Here is a 17204-nt window from a genome sequence, read left to right as displayed (position 1 = left end):
GTATGTGTGTGTGTGTTTCAAATGCATACGCTTGGGAAAAAAAACCCACATAATTTAAACAGAGGTTTATCCCTGAACCTTTTAAAATAACTTGCAACATCAGAGGACATGTACCATTTTGGGAAAATACATTCATGCTGCTTTCCTTAGACTGGACCAAAAGTGTTAATAGGCCACTAACCAGTTGCTATTCACTAGTGGTCTTATCTTCCTGCCTTTGGTAGAATATGACTGGCACTAATTGCTTCTTGATGTATTTATCCCAAGGCAAATGGTGGCTCAAAGGAAAGCCGCGGTCTCCTCTGGTGTTCCTTTGGGAGCCGGGGTATCCAACGTGTGCTGCACCCAGGCCCTTGCAGCATCGCATGGGGCTGCCCAGCCTGTGTACCAAGCGTGTCAGGCTTTTAGGGACAATAATAGTGGGTTTGGCTTGTTCGTAAGCGGTTCACAGAATTCCTTTTAATACTGTCATTTGCAGTGTCAGTGTTGGGGAGGAGACTGGGAACCTCCTAGGACCACTTTATGTTACTTTACAGTGTGGGACCTGGCTAGATTGCTGAATGCTGTCAGTCATGCACTCAGCCATAAAACATTTATCTGCGAGAAAGTCTCTCAGGGAAAAATGAATATCACTTCACCTCTGCGCTATAAACGGATGACACTTTCACTATGGGGGTGCTATATGCAGACAGCCTGAGAAAAACCTGGAAAGATGCAAACGTGCTTCCTATGCAGAGCACTGAACTAGGAATCAGCAGGCCTTAGTTCTCATCCCAATTCTGCCAGCTGTGTGACTTCAGCAGAAGTCACTTTCCATCTTTTCTAGGCTTCTGTTTACTCCTCTGTAACAATACCTCCCCAATAGGGCTGCTGAGGTGTACCTTGAGGGTGTGAAAGCGAACAGTCATTTAGAATCTTTCTGCTGAGGTAGTTACTGTGACTCATCTATAAAATAAGGGAGTCAGAGCCATGAATTTTATACTTTTCCCAGCCCTAAGATGCCGACTCTGGGAAGGAGGGAAAGGGACAGAGGGTTCTGAGCACATCACCTGGGCTTGTTTGGTTAGCAGAGTAGATAAGACTGATGGTGGCATCTTCTGTTTCAGAACCTTGTTTGCGAGATATGGATTTGGTAGCCGCACTGAGGCAGAAATAGGAGAGGAATGAAGGAACATCAAGAATAGGCCAGTCATGTTTACCCTGAGGAAAATGGAAGGAAACCAGTGTGGCCAGGAAGGGTAATAGCACCAGGGAGAACCACCAAATAGCTTGGTCATTGGTCCAAAAAAACCCAAAATGTGCTGAAAAATAGGGTGGTGAGACCCAATCATTGCAAGACTCTGTATTCTGATGAGATGGCAGTAAGGAGTCATTTGAACTTTATTTGTGGTCATCTTGTCTGGAGAAATTTAACTTTGGTATCATGTTAACCCTGAACAGCTCCCCGATTTAGGCCATGATTTTAATAATAGTTACTATGCTTTTTCTAGGAATAGCTATGTGCAAAGCACTGTAACAGAGAAATTCGTTCTCTCAAATCCTCATTACCATGCTGTGGGTGGTGGCATCACTGCCATTTTACTGACGAGAAGACAAGGGGGGAAGGTTCAGCCCCATTCCTGAGGCTGGCTGCTTAATACATGGCATAGCCAGGATGCAGATTTTGGTCTGTTTGACTCCACACTCAAGCTTGTTGTATGCTACTTTTCTCTACACTCAGTAATTCTTCTGGAGGTGTTAAGGTTTAAAAAACTGGTTTTTACTGACCCGAGTGCCAAGCCTTGACAGACCATTAAGAGAAGTAGGAAGAAACATGTCACTGAACAAGGAGTTTGAAGTTTATTACATTAGTTATCATCCAAATAGGTTTTGGAAATTACTTATCTAATTAGCCATTATGATTATTAGTCAGTTGTTTCTATGGAAACAACTCTATCTTATTACTCAGAATAGACAATTGTTTATGTGCTTATTTCTGTACAGTCTAAATGTCAGCATCACAGTGCTGGCAACAGGAGGAAGGATTCCTATTCTTTTGGTGTGACGTCTGTAGGTTACCCTGAGCCCTGTCTTGTTAATACTCATATTGGACCACCTCCAGCTCAGCCCTCATCAGTTTCATAGATGGAGAGCAGTGGCCCTCAAACTTGGCTACACATTGGAGTCACTTGGAAGTGATTGTCCACTCCCAGAATATCAGAATCCTGGAAGGTGAGACGCAGGTATCAGCATTCATAAAATTCCCCAGGTGTCTCCAATGGACATGTAAGTGTGAATGCCAAGGGCTCTTAGTGTAATCAGTCGAAAGTATTTCTAGGCAAATACGCACAAAATTCTGTCTCCACAGGCATGCCAGAACATGAAACAGTGATTCTCAAACCAGGTTGTATACTAGACGCACCTACGGGGGAGGGGCTCAAAAACCCAATTGTGCCTGGGCCCCATTCTCAGCAGATGTTTTATTAAATGGCCCCTGGAGGGGGCTGCTCAAACATCAGTATTTTAAAAAAGGCTTCCCGGCCATGCTAGTATGCAACCAGGTTTTGAACCACGGATTCACACCTACTAATCTTGGGAGGAGGCCTCCGGCCCAAGTTTATTATGTTTCCGCTACATTAATTTCCAGTAAGGCTTGATGCTTTTCACCAGACATCCTCCAGATTCTGACATTAAGAGTTGAATAGGGAAAAATTCAATTTAAATAAGATTTTCCAGCAGCATAGGGTTGAACATCTTGCAGCCTGAGTTATTGAATACCGATGCTAGCAATTATTGAAGAAGAAGCATAGGGGTATCTGTGAGGGGTGGGGAAGTCTAATTTGGTTGATCTATTTGGCCTGTTTCCTACAATTTGAAACCTTATTTCCCTCATAGAAATGAAGGGTTTAAAACAACAAAACAGTGACCATATCACTTTATATTAGAACATTAAAAATAAGCTGCTTAATAATGTAAAATAACCATGCTTGTGTTAACTGTTCAATAGTAAGCAACTATCTATAATTTGAATTTCTTCCCACTATTTCAGCCCAGTGGTAATTCTCTCTGCTTTTAGTGTGTGTAGCTTGCTTGTTTATTCCCTTTCCCTCTTCAGATTGTAATAGTGCTGAGTCCACGGTGGCCCCTTCATCATAATGAGAGAGAAGTTTTCTAATGACTCAGATTTCTAAATTAAACCTAAAATGCTTACTGTAAATATGCCAGGCACACATGCATCACTGTTGCTATACAGTAATATAATTCAGACAAATTATCTTTGCAAACGGCAATCAATTTTTGCTACTACTTCTTGTTTTCTTGACAGTCTGGTCAGTGGGCTGTGGAAAAGTGCTTTTACTTGATTACTTACACTGTTGATAATCATTGTGGTTTTTGGCAGAGCTAAGGCATTATTTCACAGACCTGCACTGCAATGGGGAATGGGTGTAACTTTAAAATACAGCCAAAGTTCCTGTGGCTTTAGCCGACACCAAGGAATGTACAAATTCAAGCACATTTCTTATGAGACTTCATTTTTTTACGGTGGTTTGCCATGGGCCAGTCCACACATGGGGACAGGGTAAGCAAATATGGAACCATGGAGGTCTGAGGTTCCCCTGCACCTCAAAGAGTCTCTTGCTGTGGAGGCCTCTGGGAACACCCTGTATATCTCACTTAATGCCCAGGACACATATCCTTCCACTTGGAACTTTGGGTTTGAAAGGAAGGACACATGTTTTATATATATATATACAGATACATATAAAATCCAAAAACCTGTGGTGACACTGTGTTATCTTCCAAAGGCAGAGAGATCCACTACTGCAGGCTGAATGCTTTATCTGGATCTAAATTTTGACAAAGAAATGAAAGAAACAGAGACACGAAATGTGGCAGATACCTTTTTGGAAGTGACATTATGAGAATAAAGAAGGATGGGTGGAAGCAGAAAGAGCTATATTAAATGATTGCTTTATCAATTTTTGCCAACTCCTATCCTTGACTTTTAAAATTTTTAAACAAATCAACTATGCCATGGTTGAATGCTTTTGGAAGAAAATGACTCTGATTAGTCCAAAACCACCTCAGCAGGCAACTCAAGGGTGAGAACTGGTTTAACTTCATAAAAAATCAACACTGAGTATCATTTATAAAGAGGAACACCTGTCTTGCTAGAACCTAAACTAAGACCTCTAATTCCTTTTACGTAAGTCATTGAACAGCTGTCAGATATGTGAACAAATTTTGGACATTTGAGAACTGTGACTTTGAACTAGTGACCTGGAGGTCCTTTGTCCTTGTTGTCACTCCCCTGAGCCATCTGCTCTGGCGGACTACACCGTCATTATAGAAAATGCCATCACCCAGTTTTGAGAATCCATCAATGTGTTTTCAGAATTTTCAGTGTTTTTCTAGTTCAAGTGGTACTTACTTTGATTGCTTTTGGTCTTGATGTCCCCATCCTATTTAGTGACACCACCATCCACCAAGTCATTAAAATCAGAAATCGTCATTATCTTTTCGTTGGTAAGCCTTGTTAATCTACCTCTGTGCCTCATGAATCCTTCGTCTTGTCTGTTACCATCACCTGACTTTGGGCTTCTTCTTGAATAGCTCAGGAGCCTTTTAACTCATTCTCCCCGCCCCACCCCAACACACACATCTGTTCTTCACTTTGCTGCCAGATTTTCATCTTAAACTAGAGATCAAATCTCATTGCGATGCTAAGTTTTTCTGTGGCTCCTCAATTACGTTCCGATTCCTTATGTTATCCCTCACCCCCGTCATCTAAGACTGCTCTGGCAGCTCTGCCTCCCGACTCACGTATCTGCTCTTCTCAGCTGTAGCTCTGCTGGGTTGCCCTTCCTTCTAATAGCATATGTAGGATCCTTCCATGTTTACAGCCAGTTGCTCCTGCTGTTTGTTCTTTCTTTCTCTTTTTCTTGAGTGATCATAGTTCACTCCTCTTGCAAGGCCCATATCAAATGTCCCTGCTCAGACGTCTTTCCTGTCTCAAGAGAGATGGGATACTCCTTCCTTCTTCCTTTAACACTTAGTGTATCTATTGTCACACTCCTCCCCAGGCCAACTCATTCCACAAATATTTGTGTACTTACGTGGTTTTAACATGAGTTCCCTGGGGACCGGACATCTTTTTCACTCTTATCTTCCCAATAATTAGCACTGTATCTGTCCAAGGTAGGGGCTCAATCAACATTAGATTGAATTAGGATTATGGAGCACAGCCTTTCTGCATGGTAGCTCATGGGAAGCACTGTAGATTGGGTAACGGAGATTCCAGTGCAATTCCTTATCAGGTCTGCTGTTACGTATTACATGGGTTGATCTGTATGCCCCTTGAGTTCTTTGTGAGCTTAAAAATTGGGAATAAGCCTAAAAGTGGACAACTATTTCTCTCCTGTACCGTTTGCTCAGTCTGGCCTCTTCATAGCTCCCATACCTTCTAACCTCTTCCTCCTGTTGTTCTCACCTTTGCTCTTGTATCTGTACTGTCACAGCCATTCCAAAGGCCAGCTCACAGTGCACCTTCTATTGCCAACCTTGCTTGTGTCTTCCAGTCTGGATTTTCTCTTTTGCTGAACCTCTCTAGGACTTTAGAATCTCTTTTCCACTATTCAGCATTTTATTACATACAGTTCTGCACTGTTTGCTAGTTATTTGACTTGGTCAGTTTTTTTCTGCTCAATTCAACTGAGAACTACTTTAGTGTAGCTTGAAGTTGTTGCCAGCAGAGGCATTCCAGTGTCTCTCCTGGAGGCCCTGGCTCTGCCATACCAGATATGTAACCGTGGGCAAGTTTTAAAAACTGCCTAAACTTCAAATATAAAATGGAAAAAATAATAGTGCCTATTATCGTGCCTGACAAATGTCTCCGTTTGCGATAGTTACTATTATTAAGAACAGTTTTAATCAGAACCTGTTGAAACTGATTTATCTTCTTCCCAAAGCCTACATAAGTAATGACTGATACTTTGAAGTCTTGATCATGTTGCTGGACAATTAGGATGATTAGTTTGGCAAAAAGTCCCACCCTGCATGGTTCTTGGAACCATTCTTCCACAAGGAGTGCAGAACAGCCAATGCAGGCACTGACACTGTGGTTTGTTCAGTGATGTCTTGTGGACCAAATGAACCACAAGAGCTTATGAATTGTCCTAAAACACTCAAAATGTGATTCATTAGACATTAACTAATAAACTGAGTATATTTTTGGTGCCATCATACCCAGACTATAAGGTCATTGAAATAAATCTGAGGCATATCTCCTGAAAGATGTCTAATCACTCCTCTGCCAGAAGAAAAAAAATACAACCCTGTCTCCTCAACACAATAACGTAGGAAGTATTTGTTTTATAACCATTCCATTTTGCTTTCTTAATTTCTTGTATCTCATCTCAGAAACTCAGAATTAACATGGCAAAAGTCCACTGTTTTGAGTTTAGGAAAAACAATATAATTCTTCTATATCTTTCATAGACTTTGCTTGTTGGGCCAGAAGCCTGACTCATTTTGACACAGCTGTACTCTGAACTTACATCACTAGTTAACATTTCCACTTCTAGGCATTCATTTGGCTTATTTGTTCCAGAAGGTTTTCTGTTCCCTGATTAAATGTTTCGCTGTGCTGTACCCACAGATTCATAAACTATTTCAGTGGCTGATTTTTCAAGACTGTAACTTAAAGAGCCCATGACCTATTGAAAAAACTTCATCTTTTTTCACCATTGGAAATGAGGCCTGCCCTGTACACAATCTCAATGTAAGTTAGGTTTTGTCTTTGGCTCTAAACTTCCTCTTGTGGGGCTGTTTCCACCCCTAGGGAGCTAAATCTGCAGGATTCATCTGGTGTCCCATTCTTAATCTGGGTAGCTGTATCCTAATCCTTATTAAGGCATTAATAGTTCATTATGAGTTGACTATTTGCACCTGAAGCTTGTGTGACTGAAATTTGTAAATATTTTAAGACACCCCCCCCCAGGAATAAAATTATAATGACAGGGTGAGCTGGGTGAATCAGGTTTTATGATAGTAGCAATTTTATCAGTTATAGTATTTGGGGCAACAGGCCTAGATCCTTATTTCCCAAATTGAATTTGTCTTGTTGGGATCTATACTTACTATAGACTTCTGTTGGTATGTTTCCCATGAAGAATGACCAAGAGTCAACTAGTTGGTCATTGATTTGGAGTTGTTCATTGATTAAAACATGAGCAGTACAGAAGAAACAAGTCTGTCCACAGGAGAAGAGTTAAAAGCTGGTACTACTCACTGCAGGGTGGTGTGAGGAACTGAGAGCTGGGACAGCACAGGAGCATGATGCTGGTGACTGTAGTTGTGCTGGTGAGACATGACATCTCTGTGTGGAAACATCTCTCTATTTCACAGATGCAGAAACAGGATTACCCTGGTTCTGGTGACCTCATGTCTCTCACTTCTCTCTGTGCTTCTATGAGATTCAGGGTATGGGAAGGATGATTTCCAAGTGTCCTTCCTTTTCACTTTGATGCGTACTGTCTTTTGGGACAGTTTTTGTCCAGTATACTAGAGATGCTTCTAGTATACTAGAGAGAAGCTTGCCTGTAATGGACAAGCAGGATGGGGCTGTGTGGGGCAGTGAGATTGGCTGGAAAACTCTCTGAGCTGCGTGCCAGGTTGCTCTGCTGACATCTAGCTGAGGCCAAACAGCTCTGCTCAAGGCCAGGACCCTGACTTAGGAAGGGTGGGTCCTGAGAGCTCACTGCTGTGACACATAGCCAGCCAGGTCACTGCTTCCTTGAGTCATGTTGCCACTCGCTGCTCCGCATCCAATCCTCCTGTTCTCAGGCATGCCCAACGAATGACTGGGTCAACAGTTGAGGTCTATAAATCTGGCAGACCTGTTTCAGGGATGAAAGGGCAGCCCATTCTGTGGCTACTGTGGTGCCTGGCGTGTTCCCTAGGATGGTGGTGCACAGGAAATACACTTCTACAATAGAGACTATCTAGTATTTTATGTTAACTCTGGTGTGTGGTTCCTATGGAATATTGGTAAGATGAGGAAAATAGAAGGCATGACATTTTAATACATGTCATAATATCTTTAAAGGATGAGAAAAGCCTCTAATTAGCTAGTACCTATTTGGAATGATTCCAGAAGTCATGTGTTACCTCTCATAAGACATTGTTAGAGAGCCTGGCCAGAGTTATACTCCTGCATTTTTAGAGTACTTATAAAGTAGAGTGTTTTCTGTATGAGAATGTGAGTTACTCTGGGAGACTTGGTTATTTCTTCTTAAGAGTCTAATAGCATTGTTCAGTAGAACTTTTTGTTATAATGGAAATGTTCTATAATTAGTCACTAGCCTCATATAGCTACTGGGTGCCTTGAAATGTGGCTAGTGTGACTAGGAACTGGATTTTTAGTTTTTTAAATTTTAATTAAATAGCCATATGTGAATATTGGCTATCATGCTGTACAGCACAGGTCTGGAATACTACTGCCTGGCTTATGGGAGGCAGACTCAATCATTGTCTGTTAAATTGAATTGAACTTACCATACTTCAGGGCACTTGCCATGTGTTTTTCAAATTTCTAACATAATTTATTCTCAGTAATTCTAGATTTTCTATTCATATGACACTTCAACTAAAAACTTATTCTACATCTGGACCTAAACCGTCATTATTACTAGAGCAGTGTTTCAGAGACCTCAGGGCTTAGGGAAAGAAGAATCCCCACAATGATGCATAACAGTTCTGCTGTTACCATAAATATACTTTATAGATCCTCTCTGCCTTCCACAGTGCTTCCTAGATCATTTCCCAGTGAAAGTAGGAAACTGGATAGTTCATGAATATTTCCACTTTCTCTCTGCTGCTGGGGAGGAAAGAGAGTAAGTAGCACTTGCCATTCGGAGATGTCTGGGTTTGAATCCCAGATCTGTGACTTTGGAAAAATCATTTAAATGTTTATAACTTCAATTTTTCTTATCAAATGAGAATGAAAAGAATTCTTTCAGCCCTAGGTGTCTTTCAGAGTTGAAGTGTCAGAATCTTTGATTTAAAGTGTGTGTAAATCTTTCTGAGCTGTGAAACACTGTACAAATATTTATGGCTATGGCTATTGTTGTTATCTCAATTGAAACTGAAGCATTTGTATTGGCCTCCATGGCATATTTTTCCATGCCTGAAACTAATCATTCAACCACTGCCTCTGATCGAGCCTTATCACTGAAAATACTCAGGATCTTAATATACTACATTGTATGCCTGATAATCATGAAGTTGCATTTGTTAAATGCCAGTCTGCATGGTATAGAGCTGATCTCTGTGTAGTAGATTGGCTAAATGAAGCCAATTTTCCTGTGACAGGAGAAAATTTGAAGAGTTTCCACTCGTATTCAATATTGGCTTTATGATATACTTGCTTCCTGAGATAGGGAGATATTTTGGTTCTGGTCCTGTCTACAAGACAGATTAATTGCCTGACTTACAAAATTTATTTAATCTACTTATAGAGTGTCTAGAAAAGAAACTAAGTTTGTGATAGCAATTTTTTTTTTTTAAGAAGTTTTTTTTTTTTATTTATATTTGGCTGTGTTGGGTCTTTGTTTCTGTGCGAGGGCTTTCTCCAGTTGCGGCGAGCGGGGGCCACTCTTCATCGTGGTGCGCGGGCCTCTCACTGTCGCGGCCTCTCTTGTTGCGGAGCACAAGCTCCAGACGCGCAGGCTCAGCAGTTGTGGCTCACGGGCCCAGTTGCTCCGCGGCATGTGGGATCTTCCCAGACCAGGGCTCGAACCCGTGTCCCCTGCATTAGCAGGCAGATTCTCAACCACTGCGCCACCAGGGAAGCCCGTGATAGCAATTTTTGATCTGTCAGGTGATTGTGCCTGGATTTCTTAATCTGCTTTTAAACTTGAAGATCAGGGGCATACCTAGTTCTTCATTCTTTCTGAAAACTGTGCTCCTGGAATCAACTGTTTAGAAGTATAGTACATTTATAGTGAGTTGCTAATTTAACTCACACTACATGCAGATGCACAAGGAAAAATGCAGCTTCTTTATTTTTCTATAGCTGACCTGATCTTTCTCTTGAACTTTTAATTTGTTTGGTAATGAAGAATGTAGTAGTTATCAATTGCTGCATAACTAATTACCCTAAAGTGCAGCAGTTTAAAACAACACACTTTTATTATCTCATGATTACTAGGTCACAAATCTGGGTGTGGCTTTGCTTGGTCATCTGGTTCAGGGTCTTTCAGAAGGCTACATTCAAGGTGTCATCTAGGGCTGGATCTAGGGTGACTAACTGTGTGGGATTGTTCAAGACTGAGTGGTTTCTTGGGATGTGGAACTTTCAGTGCTCACACTAAGAAAGTCTTGGGAAAACTGAAATGAATTGGTTACTTTAGCTGGGTTCCATCTGAAGTCTAGACTGAGGGACAATCTGTCAAGCTCATCCATGTCAGGTGGCAGGATTTAGTTCCTTGTGAATTGTAAGACTGAGGGCCTCAGTTCTTTTCTGGCTATTGTTCAGAAGCTTCCCGAGTTCCTTGCCACATGGGCCTCTCCATTGTGCAGCTTACAACATGGTATCTTATTTAATCAGAACAAGCAGAGGAGAGAGGAAGAGAGGTGAGCAAATTGGAAACCAAATCCTCTTTCAAACCAAATCTTCAAAGTCACAACCCAACAGTTTTGCTGTATTGTTTGTGAGAAGCAAGTCATTAGGTCCAAACCATACTCAACATACTCAAGCACAAGTACAAGGCCATGAATGCTAGGAAGTGGGGATCACTGGGAGAAATCTTTAGAAGCTGCCTACTACAAAGGGAAAAATGTAAAATTTAGCCCGGTTTGGCAAATGTGGGTAACAGTAACTTTCGGGTAGTCATTCAGAATTTAAAAATTTTTTCTCTTTCTTTTCTGAGATGGTTTCTCAGTATATGGCAAGAATAAGGCCTTCTGACCTGATGGCAGTGGGAAAGAGACACCTCAGACCCATCTGTACTATCCTGGCTCCTCTGTTCTCTGCAGTGATGTCCTTTTTATGCCTGGTGGCTGCCGCTCAACAGCTGAAGTTAGCAGCTGGTGGACACATGCTCTGTAATCTTGTGGTTCACTGGGGGGCTTGACTGTCCTCTCTGCTGATTTGGTATCACTTCCATTCTTGTCCCTTCCATCTGACCCTCTAGCCTAGCAGACTCCCCTGTGGCCCCTTACAGTGACCCTCTGGTAAGCTCTCCACCCAGTATCATCGGATATAGCCTGCTTCATTTCTCAGGGCATCTGGAAACTTCTAGACACTTTTGATGTCATATGAGGGCTAAGGGAGTCTCTGAAGGGTTAAACTGAGCCTCCTCCCCCTGCGTTCCCCACACAATCATGTTGTACAACCAGCATTCCTCTGCTGCAGCCATTCTGTGGCAAGTTGCTCTGAGTCCCAAATGGGAAAGGAGGCAAAAGCACCTCTCTGTCTATGTAAATCCCATTCTACGCTCACATCCCAGTTTTCGGGGGAGGGGTACGCATGGGGTAGGGAGGAGGCTATGATGCTCAGGCACATTTGCAGCCTCCTGTGTTCTGTCCTGAGTTCTCTCTACCCTAGGCCCATGGTGAGACCCCACTGGTGGGCCAGGTCTGGCTCTTACTGTGTTAAATGAGGTCAGGGCAATGTGGAGTGGTTTTCTTTTCTTTCTTTTTTTTCTCTCTACCCAAAGCTTGGCTTTCATAACTGTTGTCTTGATGTGGATTTGTAAACGTCGGATTTATGACTCAAAGATGATCAATGGCCTGTTATTCCTTGGAGCAGTCAGCTTTTTGGCTAAGCTGGGATGCCAGAGCTGCAAAGGAGCGTAATTTAAGGGGGAATACATATTCAAAATGCCAAAAATACTATCCTCATTATATGCATTGGTTTTTACAGCTGCAGGTGACTTCCTGGAGTGACCAACAGCCCTGGCTTAGGGGTTCAAGGGCCTACTCATTCTAAAAACAGAGGACTTATTTAAAAAAAATGTTTTTCTAGTGGCACTGCTATGAATCCAGTATTTTACTGCCAAAAAGATAGGTTTTCTGGGGTTAAGTGAGTAACCCCACACATTGAGAGAGCTGAAAAAAAGAGTATGTGTATGGAGATGGGGGTGCTTAAAAAGGGAACAAGGACAGAAAGTGAAATGTAGTGTGCAGGGAAAAGAGAAAGCATAAAACATATGTTGTGGGAACAAAATGGTTAATAATTCTTCTCTTCCCAACCCTCCCAAGCAGCTGCATCCAGGGGAGGGAAGTTTGCCATGGAAACACAGGAAGTATCAGAGATCTGGGCAACAAGGGAAGCTTTTCTTTTACTATCCAAACTGGAAGTAGCTCTCTTCCCACCAAAGTGCCTGGGGCTATACAACACTTCTCTTTGCCCGTGGCACAGGATGTGGAGACTGAGTGCTATTTATGGCAGCAGGCAGCCAGAGATAGCAGTTAGTAGAACATACTTGGAGAAAGCAACCTCTGAAAAATAGAGTTGATGAGGAATTTGAATTAAAAGTGAGCTTTGAGTAGTTACAGATAGAGAGATGGCATTAAATAATTGGCATTAAGTCTTGACCCGGGAGAGTGGCCACTTAAACCCAGACAGAGTGAGACACAGACACATACAGAAGGGGGCTCAGCATGGGGCAATGGATCTGAAAGAAGAAGGACATGTAAATAGGACCATGGCAGAGATACTCCCCTCAGCCACAACTGGCCAAGGGTTATGAAAAATTTCTTAGTGATGAGGGATTGTAAGTTATCATCAGCCCTACGTTGAATTAAATATACACTAAACTGCAAATAACATTCAGGTTAAGTTATTCAAGTGTGAATTGTTTATAGTTCTTTTTCCACAATGGGGTTTGAGTCATTCTCAATGCATTCTTTTTTATTTAATTTTTAAATGAAATCTGCAGTTAAAGACCTCTCCTGATAATGTTACATCTGATTGCTTCACAGGAAGGATCTAAATAATAAAATTTGGATACACAGTATGGGCCAACCAGGCCAACAGCTCCCCTTACAGAAAGCAGCTAACGGAAGCTAACCCCCACCTGGATATACCATGCTTTACAAACGCAGAGGACAAAGGGAAAGGCAAGAGATGAGAGAGACTGACCAGGATATAAAATCAGAGTAGGAAGTGCAGAAAAGAGTGAGCATGTAAAGGGTAGCGTGACTATTGCAAGTCAGGAGAGTCTGTAAAGCCATGGATGGATCTGAGAAGAAGGAACTTGCATAAGTTGTATGTATTTTTGCTTTTGGTTGAAGAAAGAGGAAGGAATGTTTGGGTGAGGGAGGAGGGATGGTTATGGTAGTGGGCAGTGTTCTATCCTGGCTCCAAAGACTGATGGTACAAGCCCCCTGGAGAGAGAAATTACTAGCAAAAGCAGAAGAAACTGTTTTCCTATGTGACCCAAGTGGAATGGTGGAGGACTTGAATATTGTTCCTCTCAGGCATCCTGAAGGATTGCTGCTACTGTCTCATTAGAAGACAGCCTTCTCCTGGGGGAGCACCTATAACTGAAGTAGTGATGAGGCACGGCCCTCAGGTGACTTCTGGAGGCATCTGCCAAGGGGTGGGGGGGACATCTGGATCAGAAGAGGAAGCTAAGGGGGGCATCCATGGTGATGTATCTGTAAAAGCTCATGTGGCACCACTTGAAAACATCTAGTTATAATTAGAAAGTTCCTAGGATGCTGCTTAAAAATATGGAGTCAGGTATCAGTGATACTTTGTGTATTTCTATTAATATGCCCCTTCTGTACCAGGTTCTAGAAGCATACTATTTTCTCCATTTCAGTAGTTAAGGAACTGAGGCTTTGCAGTTAAGTAATGCATTTACTGTATTAAAACAAGAAGTGTTAAAGTCAGGATTTAAACCCCGTTTATCTGCTTCCAGAGCTTACTCATGTTGCCACCACGCTGTACGAGACCCTCTAGGCTCCTCTACCAAGCCAATACAGTCCCAGAAGCTGTTAAAATAAGAACTTTAAAAGGGCAGGTCATGTGCTAGATGTTACACATTGAAACTTGGGATAATGGCCAGATCAACTAGAAAGGTCAACAGAATCCTGAAAGCAGTGGCTCTGGGTACAGACCAGAATCATCTCTGGTTATGGGAGGAGGAATTCTTTGTCTAAGCAAAACTCAAATATGGGTAAGTTTACTAATGGTTGTTCTTATGATCAAGTGTTTAGGCATTTTGTGTGTTAAGGGTGGGCACTGGTTCACCAATGGTTGTTATCTTGGTCAAGTTGCTTCACTTGCCTAAGATCCATTTTCCATCTATAAGGTGAAGAATATGAAACCATCTGTTTTGTAAGATTATTGTGAGAATTCACCACAAATAAATACTGTGGCAGATTGTATTTTCCAAAGATGACCACACCAATATACATATCGCAATCCCACATGAATTTCCTAAATGTGACTGACATCCTCTCACTAAAAGTTGAGGTGTATATTCTCTGTTTGAATCTGGGCACACTTGAGTTCTCTGATCAATAGATGTGGCAGGAGAGATGCTATGTGACTTCCAAGGCTCAGTCATGAAAATGATACAGCTTCCATCTGTTCCCTTTCTTAGGACACTTGCCCTTAGAACTCAGCTACCATGCTGTGAGGAAGCACAGACTAACTCACATGGAGAGGTCAATGTGGAGCACAAACACGGCCCCCAGTAGACAGCCACCACCAAACACCAGACATCAGTGAAGAAGCTTTCAGACAGTTTCAGCTCCTAGCCTTTGAGTTTTCCATCGGCAGCTCCAGACATCAGAGCAGAGACCAGCTGGGCCTATTGTGCCTCCATCCAAATTCCTGACCCACAGTATCAGTGAGCATGACTCGTTACTGCTCTGTGCCACTGAATTTGGGGGTAATTTGTTATGCGTCCGTAGTTACTGGAACAGATTTTGATACCATGTAAATAATACAAAAGAAAAATAAGATAGCCAGGGAATTTAAGTTAACTCATTTCCTGTTCATTAATTTAATATGCATTGCTAGACCAAGTGGACTCAATCAAGAGTCAATTCTGGAATCTAACAACTTAGTAACCAAATTGTCAGGGAAATACAACCAAAACAGAGAGGCACAGTGATACTTTCTATCTACAGATTAAACATGGTCCCTGGTCCCTTTTAGCCTTTGACAGAGGAAACAAACTTCTGTTTACTGATCTCTAACAAATGTTTTAGCTGAGTGCTCACTGATTTACTTTTAACTAAAGCTCTATTCAGGAATGAGGAAATTCTAATAAGTAGCTCAGGGGTGGCTAACCTTAGCTCTTGTAATAATAATAAAACTTTATAGCTGGTCTTACATGGGTTTTTTTTTTTTTTAACATCTTTATTGAAGTATAATTGCTTTACAATGGTGTGTTAGCTTCTGCTTTATAACAAAGTGAATCAGTTATACATATGTTCCCATATCTCTTCCCTCTTGCATCTCCCTCCCTCCCACCCTCCCTATCCCACCCCTCTAGGTGGTCACAAAGCACCGAGCTGATCTCCCTGTGCTATGTGGCTGCTTCCCACTAGCTATCTATTTTACATTTGGTAGTGTATATATGTCCATGACACTCTCTCACCCTGTCACATCTCACCCCTCCCCCTCCCCATATCCTCAAGTCCATTCTCTAGTAGGTCTGTGTCTTTATTCCCATCTTGCCACTAGGTTCTTCATGACCTTTTTTTTTTTTCCTTAGATTCCATATATATGTGTTAGCATACTGTATTTCTTTTTCTCTTTCTGACTTACTTCACTCTGTATGACAGACTCTAACTCCATCCACCTCATTACAAACACCTCCATTTCATTTCTTTTTATGGCTGAGTAATATTCCATTGTATATATGTGCCACATCTTCTTTATCCATTCATCCGATGATGGACACCTAGGTTGCTTCCATGTCCTGGCTATTGTAAACAGAGCTGCAATGAATATTTTGGTACATGACTCTTTCTGAATTATGGTTTTCTCAGGGTATATGCCCAGTAGTGGGATTGCTGGGTCGTATGGTAGTTCTATTTTTAGTTTTTTAAGGAATCTCCATACTGTTCTCCATAGTGGCTGTATCAATTTACATTCCCACCAACAGTGCAAGAGTGTTCCCTTTTCTCCACACCCTCTCCAGCATTTATTGTTTCTAGATTTTTTGATGATGGCCATTCTGACCGGTGTGAGATGATACCTCATTGTAGTTTTGATTTGCATTTCTCTAATGATTAATGATGTTGAGCATTCTTTCATGTGTCTGTTGGCAATCTGTATATCTTCTTTGGAGAAATGTCTATTTAGGTCTTCTGCCCATTTTTGGATTGGGTTGTTTGTTTTTTTGTTATTGAGCTGCATGAGCTGCTTGTAAATCTTGGAGATTAATCCTTTGTCAGTTGCTTCATTTGCAAATATTTTCTCCCATTCTGAGGGTTGTCTTTTGGTCTTGTTTATGGTTTCCTTTGCTGTGCAAAAGCTTTTAAGTTTCATTAGGTCCCATTTGTTTATTTGTGTTTTTATTTCCATTTCTCTAGGACCTGGGTCAAAAAGGATCTTGCTGTGATTTATGTCATAGAGTGTTCTGCCTATGTTTTCCTCTAAGAGTTTGATAGTGTCTGGCCTTACACTTAGGTCTTTAATCCATTTTGAGTTTATTTTTGTGTATGGTGTCAGGGAGTGTTCTAATTTCATACTTTTACATGTACCTGTCCAATTTTCCCAGCACCACTTATTGAAGAGGCTGTCTTTTCTCCACTGTATATGCTTGCCTCCTTTATCAAAGATAAGGTGACCATATGTGCTTACATGGGGTTTTTACATCCTTAATGTCAAGTGGGGTTTATTAATGCATTTGTATAGGCTTAGCATAGATGCGTATAGTAGCTATAGAATATAATCTGTTTGTGTTTGCTTCTGCTTGCAGCTGTTTAGATATATGAGTGTATGCATATCAAAGAGAAATATGTGTAACTGAGGATGAAACAAAGAAACCAGTGACCACTTTTGGCACCTATGTACTTGTATTAAGAAACACAGTTCTGAGATAGAACCTGGAGAGGATCTGTAAATTGGCCCTTGCCCAGTTGCTATGTGGATACATGGCAACCATCTCACTCTTGGAGAAATAAATACCATGGAAGCATTGGGCAGGCATAGAAAGACATTATATAACTGCCGAGGACTCTGAAGGTCTAAG

At 41.6% G+C, this 17204-nt stretch overlaps 1 protein-coding gene across 1 annotated transcript in view; it reads left to right on the top strand.

Moving 5' to 3' along the window:
* The first annotated feature begins 271 nt into the window (after positions 1-271).
* Positions 272-17204, top strand: part of LOC133093006 (small ribosomal subunit protein eS4, X isoform-like) — a 142138-nt gene continuing 125205 nt past the window's right edge. Inside the window, exon 1 of the mRNA XM_061192752.1 lies at positions 272-436. Within this exon, the coding sequence (XP_061048735.1) occupies positions 272-436 (165 nt within the window). The remainder of the gene's footprint in view (positions 437-17204) is intronic.

Source organism: Eubalaena glacialis, chromosome 6, assembly GCF_028564815.1.
Source record: "Eubalaena glacialis isolate mEubGla1 chromosome 6, mEubGla1.1.hap2.+ XY, whole genome shotgun sequence".
NCBI lineage: Eukaryota > Metazoa > Chordata > Mammalia > Artiodactyla > Balaenidae > Eubalaena > Eubalaena glacialis.
Note: the sequence above shows the minus strand (reverse complement) of the source record. Positions and strands in the feature narration are given on the sequence as shown.